At 38.5% G+C, this 19,949-nt stretch overlaps 1 protein-coding gene across 3 annotated transcripts in view; it reads left to right on the forward strand.

The window, feature by feature from the left end:
• The first annotated feature begins 1,079 nt into the window (after positions 1-1,079).
• svep1 (sushi, von Willebrand factor type A, EGF and pentraxin domain containing 1) overlaps positions 1,080-19,949 on the forward strand; it is a 98,479-nt gene continuing 79,609 nt past the window's right edge. For 2 of the 3 annotated variants that reach the window (XM_065248702.2, XM_065248703.2), the window contains exon 1: positions 1,080-2,441. In XM_065248702.2, the coding sequence (XP_065104774.1) occupies positions 1,941-2,441 (501 nt within the window). In that variant the 5' untranslated portion in view covers positions 1,080-1,940. The remainder of the gene's footprint in view (positions 2,442-19,949) is intronic. The other variant, XM_065248704.2, reaches the window with a different exon arrangement.

Raw genomic sequence — 19,949 nt, forward strand, 5'->3', positions numbered from 1 at the left:
CTGATTTGAAAATATAATTATACAATGTGTGTCTCTTTATGATAATGGAAGGCCAAGCACTGGAGAACTTAAAAGGTGCCAAAGAATACATTGAAATAATAAAATTATTCTCTGATATCTACATAGAAGGTATGTAACTTTTCTTAAGTGCAAAAATTATCCTGAAACGTTGTTACATGTCCATTTACAACCTTAGGATTTGTCCTTTGAGTGAAATGGTCTATTTTTGCCCTAATTGAAAGGGTCATGAATAATAATGATGAGCTCTGCTCTGAGGCTCATGCCAGTATCTCACATTAGTAAACAGACCTTATATGTTTGAGTCTGTATCAGATGAAAATACAGATTTTGAGGAACAATTAATTGTTTGGAGATTGTTATTAAAGGTTTCTGAGTGGTAAGGTTTTTTTCAGTATGGTCCTGCAAAACGTAACTGTCAATAGTAGAACTTCAGCTTAAAGCTAGCATATAGCATCAATTAGCATGTAGCGCTAACTCAGCAATCACATTTTTTTTTTTTGCAATATGTAGTTTAATGTTTGGGGCATACATGTTATGTTAAAACAGTCTTTTGCGAGCACAAGGTTTACATTAAAATGGGAAAACAATGGTTTGAGGCTCACGATATGTCATTACCATATACTGACCTCTTATTATTAATCTATGCCTAGGTACAGTTTTTATTCTATGGCACCTTTAACACTGTTCTCAAATGCAACCCTTCCCACATTGTAAACTTCAAAGTTAGATTTATAGGCTGTGCTCTTTCAGTTAGGAGTCAGTAGCTGCCTGTACTATAATTTCACAATATTAGAAATAATAATAATAACCTTATAATAATGATAATAATCCCTCTAGTCCTGTCAAAAACTATGACCGCTGGGTCAAAATTCGAAATACTCAAAATACTCTCTGCAAGGCCAGCTAAAACGTCTTAAAGCTTTGAGACCTTGTTTTGGCTACTGATAAAATCACTAAAGAAAGTGGGGAAAGAATTAAAGAGGGAGAGTAGAAATGTAGAGGGGGGGTCAGATCCTCCTTCAGATTTCTCTTTCCACAAGACCCCCGAGAGAAAACAAGAGGAAGCAATAAAGCCCGCAGGCAATGCTGATCTTACAAAACACTTCTGTAATAAGTCTCCCCTTAATATAACAGCTCGGCTCATTTAAACCTGTTAACAACTCTGCTTGTCCAGTGAGCTCCATTTTTGGTGTCCATTTCATGCCTGTTTTGTCTACATCTATAACCCCGAATAGCAGATGGCTCTCTCGGTATCTGCTCGATGGTGTGATGAGAGTGCTCGTCCGAGAGCTGACGAGTGCCAGACATATGGAATTGATCAACAGGCCCGTGCTGATGTTTTCTTTGGGCATGTTGACAGGCTGAGAGACAAACGTCTCTCTCTCACACACACAGACTCGCTTTCTCACAAAGGCATTGGCCGACATGCAGTCTAGAGCGTTTCAATGACACACAATTTTACTCGAGGACTCCAGAGGAAAAGTAAGAGTGGGGGTCGAGAACACATGGGGAAAACGAAGAGAGCATGATGAGAAGAAAAGGGAAAAGAGAGAGACACTCACGCCTCTGACTACCCCCTTTTTCCTCCGCCGCTGCTCTCACTCGCTCGTCCTTCTCATTCCCTCTCTTAGTCTTGCACCAGCACGCACAACCTCTCAGTCTCTCGGTCTCATGAACTTTTCTTCACTCAGTCTCAGTCTTGGCTTTAAATGATTTTGAGAGCGAGGGGAGAAGCATTTGGAGAGCGGTTGAGATGCAGGAGCTTCCCAGATGAGCCAGAGAAAAGCGGAGAGATAGAATCCTCACCACGTCTGGAAAAGTAACAGAGAAGAGAAACAGGAGGACTTCTGCATCAAACTTCTACTGATATTGCATCAAATTTCTAACTGCTATTGGACTTCTTTGTCGGTGGTGTAATAATGGTGCTACTTAAACTGACTTTTACATTCTGGCTCCTGTTCTGGTCTGGTTGTACCAGCCGGTCAGTCCAGGCTCAGCAGCAATCCCTCCAGGCACTGCGTCAAACAGCCCAAACCCGGGAAAACCTGTCGGAGAGCGCAGAGAGCAAAGTGGCACGTCTGGGCCAGGTCTTCAGACGTAACGTGCGTCTTCTTCGGGAGCGGGGTGGTCGTCTGGATCTGGTCTTTCTGGTGGACGAGTCTTCGAGCGTAGGAGCTTCAAACTTTGGGAGCGAGCTGCGCTTCGTACGGAAGATGCTGTCAGATTTTCCGGTGGCTCCAGAGGCAACACGTGTGGCGCTCGTGACATTTAGTTCCAGGAACCATGTGGTTACGAGAGTGGACTACGTGTCCGCACCCAAAGCCCACCAGCACAAGTGCTCTCTTTTCAACAAAGAGATCCCTGCCATCACCTACAGAGGAGGTGGCACCTACACCAGGGGGGCCTTTCAGCGTGCAGCGGTAAGGGCAGCTGTGTAATCATGTTTGTGTGTTCAAGTGCGAGCGTGCGAGAAAGAATTTGAGGACTTAGGAATGAGGACTTAGGAAGTGTGAAAGATGATGGATGGAGATACACGGAGATAACTGAGCAGGAGAAGAATAGTGTCTCTACGGTGTGTTGACTGATATTACCAGTCCTAACTACCATCTAGTGTCAGTTAATGAATACTTAGACTTTGATTAATCCTCAATGTAGTAAATTTTCTTCACTGTTCTTTAATTTTTCTAAGCAAATTATTGAATAGAGAGCTGCTGAGACATAGACAGGACTAAAAGGAACCGTAAAGTCAAAATGAAGATGGATGCATAAGGTATAAAGGATGTGGGGCTACCCTGATGACAAGAACAGCATAAATTCTTTTGTTGGTCCAAGCTTGCACAAACAAGCTTGGCACAAACTGTGGCTTAGTAGAGCACTGCATTAGCAACACAAAAGGTTGTGGGTTTGATCCCAGGAAACACGCATTCTGATAAAATCTATACTTTGAATGCACTGTGAGCGGTTTTGGATAACCATTTAGTTACAATGTGCCCTGTAAACTTTCCATTGAGAGGAAAACTTCTCCTTGATATTTTGGATAGGGAAAGATAAGTTTGATGGTGGTAAAGTACCCGAGAACTTTAGGATCCATACAAAAGGAAAATATATCAAAGTCATATCTTGCAAATTAACTTTTTTCGTCTCAGAGCCCGTCCACACGGAGGAGCGTTTAGCGGTATACACAGGGCCGGCGTCAAGGGGGGGCATTCGCCGGCAGTGCCCCCCCAAACAGGTTGTTGTGCCTCCCTACAAAGTTTTTTATTAATTAAATATATTAAGAATAATTAAAATAAATTAAACATTGAATGTTTCATGACTTGTAATGTAATCAAATGAGGAAATATAGTTGATATATGTTTTCTTTAATTAAAAGAGACCAGTTTCTCTGATTGGATGTATTGCCGCGTCTCGCCCGTCTTACGTCTTAATGACTTAATACTAGCAACGTGTTTTTTCGCGGCATTTTATGGATTGTGTAAAATATGGATATTAGAACATTTAGAACGAACCAGCACCGCCTGCTTCATCTTCATGCAAACCCAAACTGGCTCAAACTCAGAGATTAGAGGTCGAGGTGGAATTTACAAATCTACAAGACACTGTTTTAAGGAAGTTTATTGTTCATACATGCCGTCTTCAGCTATTTTAAAGGTAAGTTAGCGTTGTTACGACATGATTATGGTAAAGCAGCTTTTTTAAAGCTAGGACGCGGTGTGGGCTGCGCTCTGCGCTATGAAACCCATTCATTTCAATGGCTTGCGCCGCGCGAGGGCGGTTCGTTGTTGCATCGAACAAAGCGCCGCGGTCGAAGTTCAATAGTTTTGCGCATAGTTTGTGGTCTTTTGCACTTTATACGGGAAATGAGCTGACAGTCTGTACCAGTTGTATGAGTGTGTGCTTGCTGTATTTGTTGTTTTAATGTCTTGTTTTTGCAAGTTATTGTTGCTATTGCGTGCCCCCCCGTTGGAAGCCAAGTGCCCCCCTGTTAGTTATGGTCTGGCGCCGGCTCTGGGTATACATAAAAATGTTGTATATCGGCGTTAAATTTTGTGATTTCGTGTGTACAGACAATTCATATATTTTGTGATACGATGATGTCATCACTCCGCGTCTCGACCCTAGTCAGACAACGCTATGTCACGTAAAAGCAATAATAACAGCAATGGCAGACTACATGCTTTTGTTTATGTAGTGAGCCTTTACTAAAGCAAAAGCTCCAAGTCGTCTACTCCATTTTTAGTGTATCTCTATGGCAAAATGACAGCACCACATACTGGTCTGGCATGTATACTACATCGATTTATATCGGTTTCGCGTGTAAGCAGATATTTCTTGAGACGCCGCCGTGTTTACAAACTTTTTACAGTTTCATAATTAATGCAAGGAATTAGTGAAAAATGATTTATTCCCTCTTGCATAATCAGGTCCCTTTTCGTTTCAAATATTTATGAAATATTTATATATATTTTTCTTGTCTTAAATGACAGCTGTGCTTTGATAAATGGCTTCACTAAGCAGGATCTGCAAATGTATTAAGTTGTTATGGAAGCACAGTAGGAAATTCCTTTTGTTCATATGCAATTAATTGGCATCCCAGTCAAACTGTAATATTTCGTGACATTCAGGTCTGGAAGCTTTTAGTAGACACATTTTCAGTCTTTCAAAACTGCAGCGGTCAAAAGCACATCCACAAAGTGCACCGATTGAGAAACAGATTTTAGTTACGCAGAATCCAATCCAAATCCAATATATCTGAGACTCTCTCTTTTTCATGTATTTTATGACATGTTGTCCTGGGTTTAACCGCAATCTGCTTTCCTTTACCTAAAATAGGTTGTTTTTCCAACTCCAACAAACCTGATTTTAATAAACACCAGTGGTTCCCTATTCCCTTTTCTGGACACGTGGAATTGTTTGTGCAGGCTTTCTGTTTTCGTGTAATATCTCTAAAACAGTCAGGTCCTTCTCCCTCCAACCTCAGTGTTTGGTAAGACTAAGTGGGTATCCTGTGTTGCCAGATCCCTCACCCTGCTTTCTGTCTATTTGCCAAACCAGAGAACAGCTTGCTCTCCATAAAATATTCTTCTCCTTCTCTGTGTTTCTGATTAACCTCCATAGGGAGTCATTGCATTTAAGGCCTTGACCAAATGAATGCGATATGGATTAGAAATTTCCTATTTCCAGTGAAAGCTTGTCGCAAGTAGGATTTAGGTTCCCAGCTGGGCTTCTCATACATTTGAAAGCAGACTATTTGTCTTATGTGGGTATTATTAAAGGGGAAAGAAAAGATTTTTAATTGCTCACATTCTCTCTCTCTCTCTCCTGCTTTATTTCTCCCTCCACACGACCCCCACTTCCTCCTACATGACCACTCAACAGGGCTTTTGAAACACAGACTGCAGGAACCTGACCGTCGTCAAGTCTAGACAGATCAATGTGTCCAAATATTTCATAGTGTCTCTTTAAAAAACATCTGTCTGCATGCAGGCCCTTAAAATGTGCTGTGCAACGAAACATTAAAGCTGAGAAATAAACAAAAACCTGAGACAAATACATAAAAACCTAAGACAGATGTAATACAGATGATTTTTTATAAGCTTGGAATTTACTACAACTGTTACCTTGTCTGTAAAATCCTGTCTGTGATAAAAATGGAATTATGGGCTGCATTTCTTTGGTCTTGAGTCTGGACTCAAAAAGGAAAATTCAGTTTCTACAATGTAACGCTGGCTCTTCCTAAGGCTGCATTTGTGTTATTAATTAAGAATGATTAGGGAGATCCTTATTAAAGACAGACTGTACTGCACAAACCATGATAAGACAGCCAGGAATGCCTTTTAACCAGCCTGGAAGCCACAGATATGTCTGCAGACAGGCAGATAAGAGCCAGTTGGTCTGAAGAGGCAACATGATTTATAATAAACCAACCAATGCTTAAAGACTTAAGGACATCTATGACATGCCTGTTGCATTACAATAAGTTGTGTTGGAGGATAAGATTGTTTGTAATAGTGTTGTGTTGTCTTACAGCTTAGGTTAACCAGAAATGAGTTTATAATACTGATTAAATCAAACCATCGGATACACAAGGGACAGAAGAGCAGTAAAGTGGTAGGGTGCACAGTGCGTGGAGAAAATAAAACCAAGGTCCAAATTAAAAAGCATTGATTATCTGATTCACCATTTTCCATTTCCTTTGGTGTGTAAGTGTGTGTTAGTACATGTTAACGATATGCAAAGGTACAAATCCTAAAGTAAACAATGACTCGAGTTATCGTTTCCAACGTAAATCTCTTTCTTGGACTACAACAACAAACACACGGATTGTAGGCACCAGTTTATTTCCTGGGCCGGTTGACGTGGAAACGACGGTCATTATTATAATTTGGCCCGCTTACTCCTGTAAGTAGTGTATGTTTTCATATTTAAAGATTTACTTATGACTAAACCATGATTCAAACGCAAGTTTTGAGCAGTGCAGAGTAGCGCTTGTTGTTTGCCATTTCTACGATCACAAATGCAGACATGGTTTTAATGTTTTAGTAATTCTTACCTTACCAATCTGTTACGTCCTGCTCAAGCCGCGCTGACAAAGTTGATCGATCAACTTGGACATCTGCATTTTCTTGATCAGATTCGGCTCGTATTGACAAAGTAGTAAAGACGATGAAGAGCACCTATTTCATTGCTAAAAAACAACATTATTTTGTGTATTTGGTATAATACAATGTGTTTGAGTGGTTTATGGTTAAAAAACACATTATTTTCCACATACTGTAGCGCCAGATTTTACTCTCTTCCTGAAACGCACGGATTTGAAAAGCTCTGTGTCCCTGATTGGCCAGCTAATCTGTACGTTGTGATTGGCCTGAATATCTCTGATGTCAGCCGGAAATGTGACGCTCCCTGCCATGTTTGAAAGATTCGGTCACAATGCAATGCTAACAGGAGTTAACTTACAGGCTGTGAGTCCGAAACGGGAGGAATTATGATAATGTTGGTCCTGTCTACATCACCAATCCCAGGAAGTAAACTGTTGCCTACAATCCGTGTGTTTGTTAAAGTTCAAGAAAAGAGATTTATGTTGGAAACGATAACTTGCGTCATCGTTTACCTTTGGGTTTGTACCTTTTGCATATCATAAAAATGTACTAATACAAACTTACACAAAAGGAAATTTTAAAATCGTGAATCGGACAATAGGTGTTCTTTAACTCCTGTCAGTATTGCATTGCGAGCTAATCTTCCAAATACGGTAACGAGCGTCACATTTCCGGCTGACATCAGAGGTATTCAGGCCAATCACAACGTACTGGTTAACTGGCCAATCGGAGGCACAACGCTTTTCAGAACGATGAGCTTTGAACAAAATCCATGCGTTTCAGGGAGTCTTAGAGGAGCAACAATAATGTATTTTTTGCACCATTATACCAAATACACAAAAATAATGCTGTTTTTAGCAATGTAATAGGTGCTCTTTAATACACTCTAAAAAATGCTGGGTTGTTTTTAACCCAGGGCTGGGTCACTATTGGACAGAACACATTGCTGGTTTAAAATAAATTTCAACATGGTTGATTGACAATAACCCAGCAGTTGGGTCATTTTAACCCAGCAATGTGTTCTGTCCAATAGTGACCCAGCCCTGGGTTTAAAACAACCCAGTATTTTTTAGAGTGCTCCTTAGTTCAGTGCCAAATGCAAGCAAACTCTGGCATAAGTAAATGGCCAATAACTTTATAAGATGACCCTTAACCCAAAGGAAACAATAATTCGTGGATTAAATAATATGTCTTTGACACTATTGCATAGTCGACCCAGTAAGTTATGTAAGTGATTCAAATCAAAGACATACAAACCATCTACTGAAGAAAACATCTGTTGCATCTTCAGTGGAAAATTTAAGGTCATTCCAGTTCATTAAGACTTTTCTCAAGATCTCCTTTTGGTGAACTGGGACTTTATTGACTGGGACACACATGTGCAGGCAAAATGCAATAAATGTGACATGATGGTAAGAAAAGAATCAACTGTTCTTGATCCAACCTTCAGGATTCCTTAGCAGGAACACCAGTACAATATACTTATGTTAAAAGCCATCTGATGGTTTTATTGCTGCTTATCCTACAGTAGCTAAAGTGGCATAAACCATGTCATCAATAAAGTGACGGTAAACAGTATCCACTTAAAAATGTTGTGTTCAGAGACTGCATTTCAGTTTGCTCTATTGTAGATCATTGTGTTGGCAACACAAGGGTCATGGGTTTGATTCACAAAGAACGCACATACTGATAATGACAGCCAAATGCATAAATGTAAATCAATGAACATCGTTACAGTCATATATGACCCTGGACTACAAAACTTTTAAGGGTGATTTTTTTAAAATATAGACATCATCTGAAGGTGAATGAATAAGCTTTCATTGAAATATGTTTGTTAGGATATAGGACAATATTTGAAATCTGGAATCTAAGGTTGCAAAAAACTAAATATTGAGAAAATCACATTTAAAGGACAAGTTCGGTATTTTAGACTTAAAGCCCTGTTTTCAGATTGTTTATGGTGAAATAGAATGGTTTTGACTGAAATTTCGACATTTGCGGCTGTCCTGAGAATTTTCGCGTGTTTGTGTTTCAGCTCAGACCTCTGCAATGGGTTTAATGGTGCACTTGAACAATCCTTCCTAAAATGCATTAAACTTTCGTTTACAAAGACGTGAAACTCACCGAGTGGTCAGGGGTGTTCACTGATATGCTCACACAAAAATCGCTGCAACAGATGCTTTCCAACAGCTGTTTTAGCATTCGTTGTTAACTTGTGGACCTATTTTTCCAAACGCCTCACACCCGTACATTCTTCCGCTTAGAGCTTGAATAATAGACACTTGCCAATTGCAAGAATAGAAACAAAGTTCCCGGCGCGGAGTAATACCGTACATCACAGCACAACTAATACAAGTCAATGGAGTTGACAAAAACTACGATAAAACCTGTTGGAATGCGTATTTTGCAGTGATTTTTGTGTGAGCATATCAGTGAACACCCCTGACCACTCGGTGAGTTTCACGTCTTTGAGGAAGGATTGTTCCAGTGCACTATTAAACCCATTGTAAAGGTGGGAGGTGAAACACAAACCCCCCAAAATTCTCGGGGCAGCCGCATATGTCAAAATTTCAGTCAAAACCGTTCTATTTCATCATAAACAATCTGAAAACAGGGCTTTAAGTGTAAAATACCGAACTTGTCCTTACTAAGGATAAATACATGTTTAAATATTTGCGGTAGGAAATTTATATGGAACATGCTCTTGACTTAATATCCTAATGATTTTTGGCATGGAAAATTGATACATTTGACACATACAATGTATTGTTGGTTATTGCTATTAATATATGTGCGACTTTTGACTGATTTTGTGATCCAGGGTCACATATAGGTTGCATTACTACAAAATGTTTTGTCTCCACAGTTGTCTTCTAGTTTTTACCTAAAAACAAACCTTAGAGATTTTTCCTGGTATTAACGGCAACATTCATCTCCAGGAGAACCCTGTTACACACCCTCTGAGATCTACGCACACAAAATTACTCACTTTGGACATTTATACACAGCAGAATGTTTCAACACAGTGATTAGTGGTAAATGGACGGCGCATAGAGTACGAGTCAAATTTAGAGCAGTGGGGGTGTTCTCATCCTGACTGCACCACCAGCACCACCAGTTTAATGTACTGTACTGCCAACAAATCTACGATAATATTAAAGAAAAGAAAGACTACATTTTGAGGTAAACAGATTGCTGTTTACTTCAGCACTAATTACTTAAGTATACTTCTGCAACAATGCCATGCAAAGTCATGGCCAAACATGTTTCTGACCTGAAGCATGTGAAATGAAAAGCAATGCTTTTTTTACCACCACATATATGCATGCTTCATACATGTGCCACCGAGGGAGCACAACATATGTGGAGGCCCAATTTATCATCCTAAGAATTACCTGGAACTCACAGATGTTATTTTTGTTTTGAGAAACCATATGCCTGCTGTGGGATTCATAAATGGCAAGAGGCGATGTTTCAAATTAAGGGTGTGGTTTTAGGAATTTTGCTTTTATTCTCTTTAAAAAAAATTACTTCGTATGATAGTGCACAGAATAAAAATAGACTAACTGTAAAATAAGCACTGAAGTCTCTATATGAAGAGTTTGGTTCCAAAATCTTTTTTTTTTTTTGATTGTCCAATTAAAATCAATTAAACTGCAGTTGGTTTGTTTTGATTTAAGCCTTTATAACTAAAAAATACATCTAAGTAGCACAATAAAACACTATAAAAACATGATAACATAATAATAAACACGTTTCGACTAAAATGTTAAAAACATTATCTTGTTTTGGAACCAAACTCTTCATATATTATTATTGAATCTGTATCCATTAAATGTGAAATGTTGCACTTTCATCTCTTGACAGAAATGCAATATAAGAGGTGGTTCACATTTCCCGTCTAAAACCATGCGGAAAACGCGGCCGTTGGTTGGTTCTTGTCACATGACCTGCAGAGCGCTTGCGGCATTCTGAAAAGTTTAAATGTTTTTAACTCGATGCGGTGCGTGGCTGGAAAACAAGCGTGTCGCAACCGTGCCGCTTCCATTATGACCGCGCCTCCAGTGTGCCTACATTTAAAACAACAAACTTGAGCGCGCAAAAGACACGATATGTAAACCGCTCCTAATATACATAAATATATTATCAGGTGTGTATAAAGACCTTTCAAAATAAACTGTATTGTTTTTTATTACCTTAGAATGAGCAGCGGGCCGGGTCCCCTTACATGGAAGTCGCTATTTTGTGCCGTCATGTTTCTACAGTAGCCCTAAACAGTGTTTGGAATAACGCCGTTTAAAAGAACGGCGTTACGTAACGACGTTCATTTTTCAGTAACGGGCTATTCTAATTAATTACTTTTCCCGCCGTTACAACGCCGTTAACGTTACCGGACGTTAAATGCGGTGCGTTACTATGCACTGACTTAACCTGTGTGATCCAAACGCAACCCTGGGTCACACAGCTAGTGAGGAGGTAGGTTAATAACGAGATAAGCGATTATGATTGGCTAAGGCAGAGTAATGTGTTTCATGGTAGCCAATCAGAGCCAGTGTTGTTATACACATGCCAGCGCACGCGCCTGCGGCGACACACACACACACACACACACACACACACACACACACACACACACACAGGGCGAATTCCAATCGAAAGTGATGATCACTATGCCCTATTCCCTTCGAAGATCATATCTCTTGATGTATAAACTCTAGATAAAGTTGCGCAATGTTGTCTGATAGTGTGGCTAATTAAAATACACTTGGTGATAAAATACAGCGTCTTTTTCTGTTTATTTGGATTTTACATCCCCTTCGCGAAGTGCCCTTCAAGGGCGCACAAACGGCATTTGGAATTTACCCACACACACGCAACAGCTAAACAGAGATTCGCGGCAGCAGAAGAGATGGCGAGTCAGGAGAAGCAATGCGATGAAAAGTTGGCATAAATGTGCATGTAATGTGTACATTATGTCCGGGAGCGAAGACTTTGTCGACATCCGTTGTAAGCAACTCTAATTTAATGAATCATATTGTTAAACTGTTTACTTTTTTAATGAAGAAAACGAAATACAGCAGCCTATGTCTTCCAGACTATTTATTTCAGGTTGTTAGTTTGATTTATTTAATTTGCTACAGTTATATTATTTAACTGTTTACTTTTGAAGAAAATACCTGAAGTACAGAATGTCTACCAGACCAGTTGTCTGACATTGGGAGTTTGATTTATTTAATTAAGAATACGACTACAGAGCAAACACACTTTTTGTTGTTTAAAAGTTAACTTTTTGTGAACAAAACACTTTGAAGTACAGGTTGTTTACTTGACCAGTTGTCTCAGGTTGAGAGAGTTTGATTTAATTTAGTTTGCTGAAGTTAAATGCACTTTATATGGTGTAACTTGTTTACTTTTCTTACAAAGGTAATACTTGAAGTGTAGGATAAAACTCTTGCTGTCTGTTGACGTGCAATAAATATGGAAAGTTATGTATGAACACCTGTCTGTTCTACTCATTTCAACTGACATGTGAAAACTGCTAAAAAAATACAAATTCTTTGACATATAGCAACTTTTTTTTAACCGTAACGCAAATAGTTACTTTCCCTGGTAACGAGTTACTTTTATTATAGAGTAATTCAGTTACTAACTCAGTTACTTTTTGGAACAAGTAGTGAGTAACTATAACTAATTACTTTTTTTAAGTAACGTTCCCAACACTGGCCCTAAATGAACATACTGCTTTATAGATCACGCTTTGTTACTACTGTGCCTCAGACGATTACCTGTCCTGTGTCAGCTACCATAGCTTCGATATGCATTTCAAAAGGAGGGGTGAGCTGAACAGTTGGATGTCAATTCACTGTCTCACAACTAGATAATAAAAGTCCCATATTGCACCTTTATATCATCTCAGGAAAATCACAACTTTCCAAGGCTATAAATGATTTGGTCCTTACTTAAAAATAACAAAAATACTGACAAAAAAGCTTGTTGTATTAATAAAAATTTGTAAAAATCGAAATCTTAATGCTGTTTATTTTTTGTAGATGAAATTGAACTGCCTTAATTTTATGTATTTACACATTTCTAAAAGACTGTAAAGTTCCAACGCTAACTCACGAGAATTCGTACATATTTTACGAGTTGGCTAATTCGTATTAATTCCTACAACCAAATTCGTACGTTTTGGTACGATTTGCCTTGACCCCTGTGATGTTGGGCGGTTTCGTTGTTGTTTTTCTTCATGAGAATTGTACGATTTTGCATGATTAACTTCAAATGAATAGATACAAATTAGCCAACTTGTAAAATATGTATGATTTCTTGTGAGATCAGGCTGATGGTTCTTTTTATTTGAAAGCGCTGTCAAGTACAAGAGAACGAACGTCTGTATAAATGTTATGTAAAGATGCTTAATATGTGCCTGTGAAGTATGATAATAATTGTAGAAATTGGCAGCCCTGTACAAGCTTCCCAAGAGTCTTACTTAAAATACCTCACAGTTAAGGCCACAAATCCACAATTTACCATTCAAAGAAAAAACTGACCGGTTTTACCCACAATACTGTAAGTGATACTTGTATTAAATGATATGTATTTATGTGTGTTTGGGGTGCTGTAAGTTCTGAATATGCAGTTGTTGTGTGTGACTGATGTGTTCATGTGTGTTGGGGGGGAGGGTAAAGCATACCACAGGAGGAGAAGCCCTGTAAGTGACTGTCAACAGCAACTTACTGAAAATAGCTTCCTCACTGTCATCTCTGTGCTGCTATTACTGTGATATTACACAGGTCGAGAAACCTGTGTGCTTCATGGACAGCAGTGTGGAAAAGATCTAAGCTCATATGAATCATTGTTTTCTTACCTAGATGCATCTGTGAGTTTCTAGATATTTCAGATATTTCAGTGACTGCTCTCATATGAAGATAAGATCCAGAGCTAATGGTTTTAGAATACATTTATAATATTGACTTGTGTTGTATTTGGCATTTGTTGTGACTATGTGCGATTATATTTGGCTCAGAAGTGTTTTATGGATTTTCTTTATATGCGTTTTAATTCATTCACTATGAAGTCTCAGAAGCGCAATATGTTTGACACTTTCCTGGTTTGCTCTCAATGCATTAAATCAAGAAAAAATCACAACAATTAAAATAAATTAAACTATAAGGTCAGCTCTCTGTGAAATTGTAGGTTCAGAATGATCTTCCTCAAGTGAAATAATCAATCATCATAAAGGAAAAACTATTTTTATAAAGAAAAACATATGTTTCACAATTACAGACAGTGGAGTTATATAATGTCAAAAGTACTGTTGTTATTTACAGCCCGCCATGTAGTTTTGGATGTTCTAAATTATAATTTGGGCATTTTAAACCTGCACTCTCTAGCAAGACCTTTACAGAATTGTAATTGATGGATGAGTTTGCTGTTGTATGGTTTCCTCAGCCATCAATTACACACAGGCTCAATTTTATGGGCCTTAAAGTCGAGTATTTAAATAGGTTTAAGTAAATTACATAAAATAAATTAACTAAATTGTTTCATATGCCAGTGTACATCATCTATTTACCTCAGCTATAGACCGTTTCAGCAGTAACAACGTAAAAAATGGCTTTGTGGACCAAACGTTACACTGTAAAAAAATTCCGTAGAAACTGCAGCTGGGTTGCCGGTAATTTACCGTAGATTTAATTTTATGTTTTTTACTGGCAACATTTTGTTCAAAGTTAAATGAAAATTAAACATTTACAAGTCTTTGCCTTTACAGAGTAAAACTAGAAAAACAGCATCAAGCAAAACATTCTGGGAAACAAAATCTGAAGCAAAAAACAGAAAAAGGTTGATGATGATTTCTGGTTCCCAGAATGCTTTTTATGAGGCTGTTATTGTATAGTTTTATTCTGTAAAGATAAAGACTTGTTAATACTTAAAATTTATTTAACTTTTAACAAACTCTTGCCAGTAAATAACATAAATGTAAATCTACGGTAAATTACCGGCAACCCAGCTGCAATAACATTGTAATTTCTACGGATTTTTTTTACAGTGTACTTTTGGTAGACTTGCGCAAAGAAAGTCCTTCTAGAGTAGATTTATGATAACATGCAAAATAAATAACCAGTAAATTAACTTATTTCAAATCATAGCTAAAGCATAACAACTATTACACTATTGCAATGCAATAAATATGAGGGCTAATCATTCTTTATCATTTACCAGTCAAATTTGTAACTGAGACAAGATGATGTCCCTTCACTCTTTCCCCGCCAGCATTTGTTTTAAAAAGTTGCCAGCCAGCGCCAGCGTTTTTCATGATTTTCACAAAAGTTTAATGCCTTCCAGAAAATGTTCTTCTTTAAATATATAAACAAACAATATATCAGATCAGAAGCAGAGCGATCTTTAAAACACACACAATGTTCTTTCTCTTTCACGTGAGGCGCTACTTCCGGGTTGTATAAGTTGCGGAAGTTCGCCAGCTGGTGGATAATAGTGGTATTGCGGAAAGACGGAAAATCTCGTCATTAGCGGGGAAGCGTTTTCTCTTAACTGACAAGATATCTCATCAATGGCGGTGAAAGAGTTAATGACAAAAACAGGATTTTAATGCGAAGCAATCTGATAATATCAGGCATGTGATTGGCTAAGGACAAAAAAGCAGGAAAATATATTGAGACCCCCCCACACACACACGCCAATCAAACTGGTGGCGGATCTATACGGATAGTAAAGTAGGACCCATAACAACTTATTTGAACAAAAAAACACATTTTAATTCATTTTACAGCTAGATGTGCAACATGCTACTTTTTTGTACAGTATGACACATAACAACTTATTTGGTGGATGTGTAAAGTGGGAATCAAAAGCAAGTGTCTTGTCCACTGCTCCATCACCACCTCTCTCTATATCAACAACCATGATAAAAAATATGTTTTAACTTATTTTTGTTTTGCATTTTTACCCAACTTTAACAGCTAAATGTGCAACATGCAAATGTTCATGTCAAAAGAAGGCCTATTTTGCCGACATCCAAATAAAATGTAGGCAATGGCTTATAAAGAACTAAAGGCATGGCTACTTTTAATTTTATACTTTAAATACATTTCCAAGCCTGTACTTTGATACTTTTACTTGAGTAAAGAAGTTAAATCAGTACTTCTATTTTTACCAGAGTATTATTTTAATACAAATATCTGTAAAATGTGCTACACAGGACCATTAGTTATAATAAAGTGTCTTAAAGGTCTCTTTTTCTAATTTTAGACCCCTGTAGATGAGTAACTTTGTTAGCTGTTAAACATGAACAATAGAAGGTTGACACTAATAAATAGAAGTAATTGTACAAAAAAGTGCAGGTGCTATTTATTTTAATCAAACTTGTCAACCTTAAAACTTTAAACACACGAAACCTTTGAAACAAACGATGATACAGAGCTCAATCCTAAGTCTGCAGCCTTCCGGAGGTCGCATTTCTAAGCTGCATATGTCATCAAGACTCATCAAGAGTCACAATATTAACAATAATGAAGTTTACTATTATTCTTAGTTAATCGTAAATTGTTGTAATATGTTTATCAGGGCTTGACATTAACTTTTTGAGGAACTTGTCCTTCGGACAAGTAAATTTGTGTTTCACTTGTCCATGCACAAAAGTCACTTGTCCGGGTAAAGATTTATAATATAATGTATTTTTTGAGTTTTGCTAATCAGTGGCAGACCAAGGGATTTTTTCATAGGGGTGGCCAGGCAGGGGCCAGCAGTTACTCTGGGGTGGCATATAAAATCTCTATCATCCAACCTTAAAATACTTTTAAGTATTATAGTGTGTTAATCAGAATAATGTAACATACACTTGCTACAATAATTTAATTTTTATTAAAATGAATTGAGATTAACATACAATTTATAGTCATAATTCAACCTCCATGTTTTTTCATGTGAATCATGTGAATTTTGAAGGCTACTTTAATGTATTTTACTAAGATTTGTTTGGCTGCTTCTTGCTACTCTTTCTGAAGAAGGATGCTTTATCTGCTGCCTTTCTCTTCATTTTTCCCTCATTTCAATGATTGTCTGGCATTAAAACACTAAAGCAAAACATTAAAACATTACCATGTTTTTAAAAACTTATTAGGGTAAATGTATCTAGATTATCTGTTATATATAAAATCAATCTTAATCCTAGCATTTATGCTGTAATGTCTGTGTGGGATTTTTTAATGTACAGTGACGAACTCTGTCAGATTCAAATCGGCTGTCACGCGGCGCAAACACACGTAGGCGCGCTGAAAGAGAGATTCTCATTATAAAACAGAGAGATTCTCATTATAAAACAGATTCTTAAACAAGATTTTAAGCCATTTATGTGTTTTTACCGAACTTTAGAAGAGAAATTTATATTCACGCCGGAGCCTGAAGAAACACTCCGTCCCGCGATTCCCGCCCCTCCGTGTTCGTCGATCAGGTTTCATGCACGAATGTAATGCTCAGTTAGGTTAAACCAGGCTCGATGAGGTAACTTATTTCCTTGCCTTTTTTCGGAACCAATATTGTTGCATCGTCCCTCTCTCAGTCGCCACCAGGATATTCTGCAATGGCGCTCGTTTTTCCTCTCATTTCTGTGAAAATTGCTGCTCCAAATCCACCAAGTAAACCGACGTGTATATGTTTGCCGCTTTGTTTCGCGTCACGCGAGTGACAGCCAAACGTCGCAAATGAGGAGAAGAGAGGAGATAAACGATCGGGTCTGATTGGTGAATAAAATCCGCCATTTGCGAACGGTCAGAAACACGTCCTTGTTGATACTTGGAAAGGAAGGAAAATGCATCTCTTTGTCATCTGCCACCAGTGTGGCCCTGTTGCGCGGGGACGGCGATTGTGGTTCCGTCCCGGGTTACCATGGCGACGGCTGTGAGATACCCCCCTCCCCCCTTATTATTATTTTTTTTTACATATCTGCATGATTCACGTAGGTCACATTTTCAGGTCGGAAAATCCGGAATTCCGGATTAATCCGGAAAAATCACATCCCTGTAATATGCGCATGCAGTGCCTCCGAACCACTAGGGGGCCACCTTTCCCTTAATTTTATGCGGCAATGCACAGAACGATTGGTGGGGGACATTACTGTGCCGCTAGAGCAATTCGAGAACATAACAAGCAGTCCGATATCACAGTACTTTGATGTCATATGACAATTGCTCTGTGCAAGCACTGCATACAATTGAACACGCTTATCGACGTGTGTCTTGATATATGGTTTTCTAATAAAGTTAACGTCCGAAGCAGAAAAGACTTATTTACTGCCATGCGAGCCACAAATTAAAGCTTGCTGAGCCGCGAAATGGGTAACACTGCACTAAGCTAACGTTAATGTGTAAAATTAATGCATACAATGTTTGCTACAAAATCTTAAATTCTTGCTGCCAAACCCACACACCGGTGATCCAAACTCATTGTCTCCCCTCGTCTTTTGGAAACCAAAAATGTAAATTTTCCACAAGGTATTTGTTCCAGAGGTCAGTTAATCACTAGCCAAACCGATAAACAAGCACAGACCGGAAGTTAGCAACACACGTGTGTCTGATGAAGAAACTGTCTACAGTATATAACTATATTACTCCTTCTCAACCAGGTGTTTTCAATCAGGTCTAGCTAGGGTGGACTGAGGTACGCTGGCACTCTCCTGCTTTAAACCCTGGAGGGTCATTCTTTTATCTAAACCAAAGGTGAGGGAAGCCCAGAACAGAGAAATGATCCACAGCTCTGTCAAGCAGAGGAAGGGAGCAAGAGAGGATCAGGACTATACTGTGCCCCAAAGGCCATTTGAGTGCTGGTTCAGAGCCAGAACTTAATTTCAAATCAGTTCTTTCTTTTCTGACACCCAAAGAACCAGCTCTGAACCAGGAAAAATGGTTCTGAAGTAGCACCAAAACATTGCTGCTCTAGAATTAAGAACTGATTGCATCTGGGGCTGGCACACACTAGGAGTGTAGCTACATGCTACGGCTAATATTGTTCTGTGTAAGTAATAAAATGTTATGTACTTACCATTATTCTTGATTGCAACCACGGTTTATATAAATTACGCTGAGCTGCATGTACACGTTAAATTTGCTGTACGCAAAGCTATGACCATTATTAATAATGCAACATCCAACATTGTTGATAGTGTGTTTGTTTGGGGCTGCCATGCTAACGTTGCTGGGAAAGATGAGATACAGTGACGTAAGACTTATCAAGTTTCAATAATTTGTTGCCATACAACTCGGTATAAGTTGTTAGGGAATTGCTTCAGTGTGCTCATACAAAAAACATCAACAAAGAACCAAGAATGTAAAACAATATATACACACACAATATTCCTCACAGGATAATACTAGACACTTAACACTAAAACACAGAGAACACATGCAGATACAATTAAAAGGGACACACCGCTCGCCACATACCTGGAGGACAGACCAGGAGGTTATATTGGCTGGTGTCATATTGAGACTGGCATAAAAACATATTAAAAATATATAAAGTCAATTTAAAAAGATAAAAAAGTGCAAATTATGCAAACTCATTAAGAGATCCTCTTAATGAAGACTTATAGCGCTTTCCATTGCATAGTACCCCACGGTTTAGGTTGTGTCAGCTCACTTCAGTTTGGCTTGGTTAGCTTTTCCATCGAGTTTAGTAACACTTCAGAGTTGGAGGGATTATAGGCGTGTCGTTATATTTGCGCTGCCTACTTGTAAGTGACATCGTACAAGTGAGAGCATCGTTGGAATGCTATATGTTATAATCCATCCATTTATTTTTTAGTCTGCCACAAAATCAAAATTGTTCACCACAAATAGATATTTGCACTTCTCGTTTATCACAACCTCTGTCTCACATGACAGTTTTTGTACAAACACCCATGGCGTCAGTCGATGTGCTCCGCTGAGCCCGATTTAAGTTGCAAAATGCTGTACATGTTGACATTTGCGTCACGAATGTGCCACCATAAACTGCAAGTCTGGAAAACACTGATATTGTGTTCCTGATTCTCAACCTGTGGATGTTTTTCAACGCTAAAAGGGAGTTTGGGAACTAACAACAAAGCACAGTGACAACAGGTTTGCTCAAAACAGCGCAAGCACAAAGGTTAAACTAATTTTGCATTTAGCATAATGCTAGTCACGATTCTCTCATGCCAATCAGTGATCTACAGTGTTTTCACTTCATTACGTACTTTACCCAATGGAAAAGCCCCCAAAAGTAAGCCAACCCGACCCAAACCTTGGGGTACTATGCAATGGAAAAGCGCCATTAGCTCTGTGG

This window comes from Paramisgurnus dabryanus, chromosome 2 (genome assembly GCF_030506205.2).
Source record: "Paramisgurnus dabryanus chromosome 2, PD_genome_1.1, whole genome shotgun sequence".
NCBI classification, from domain to species: domain Eukaryota; kingdom Metazoa; phylum Chordata; class Actinopteri; order Cypriniformes; family Cobitidae; genus Paramisgurnus; species Paramisgurnus dabryanus.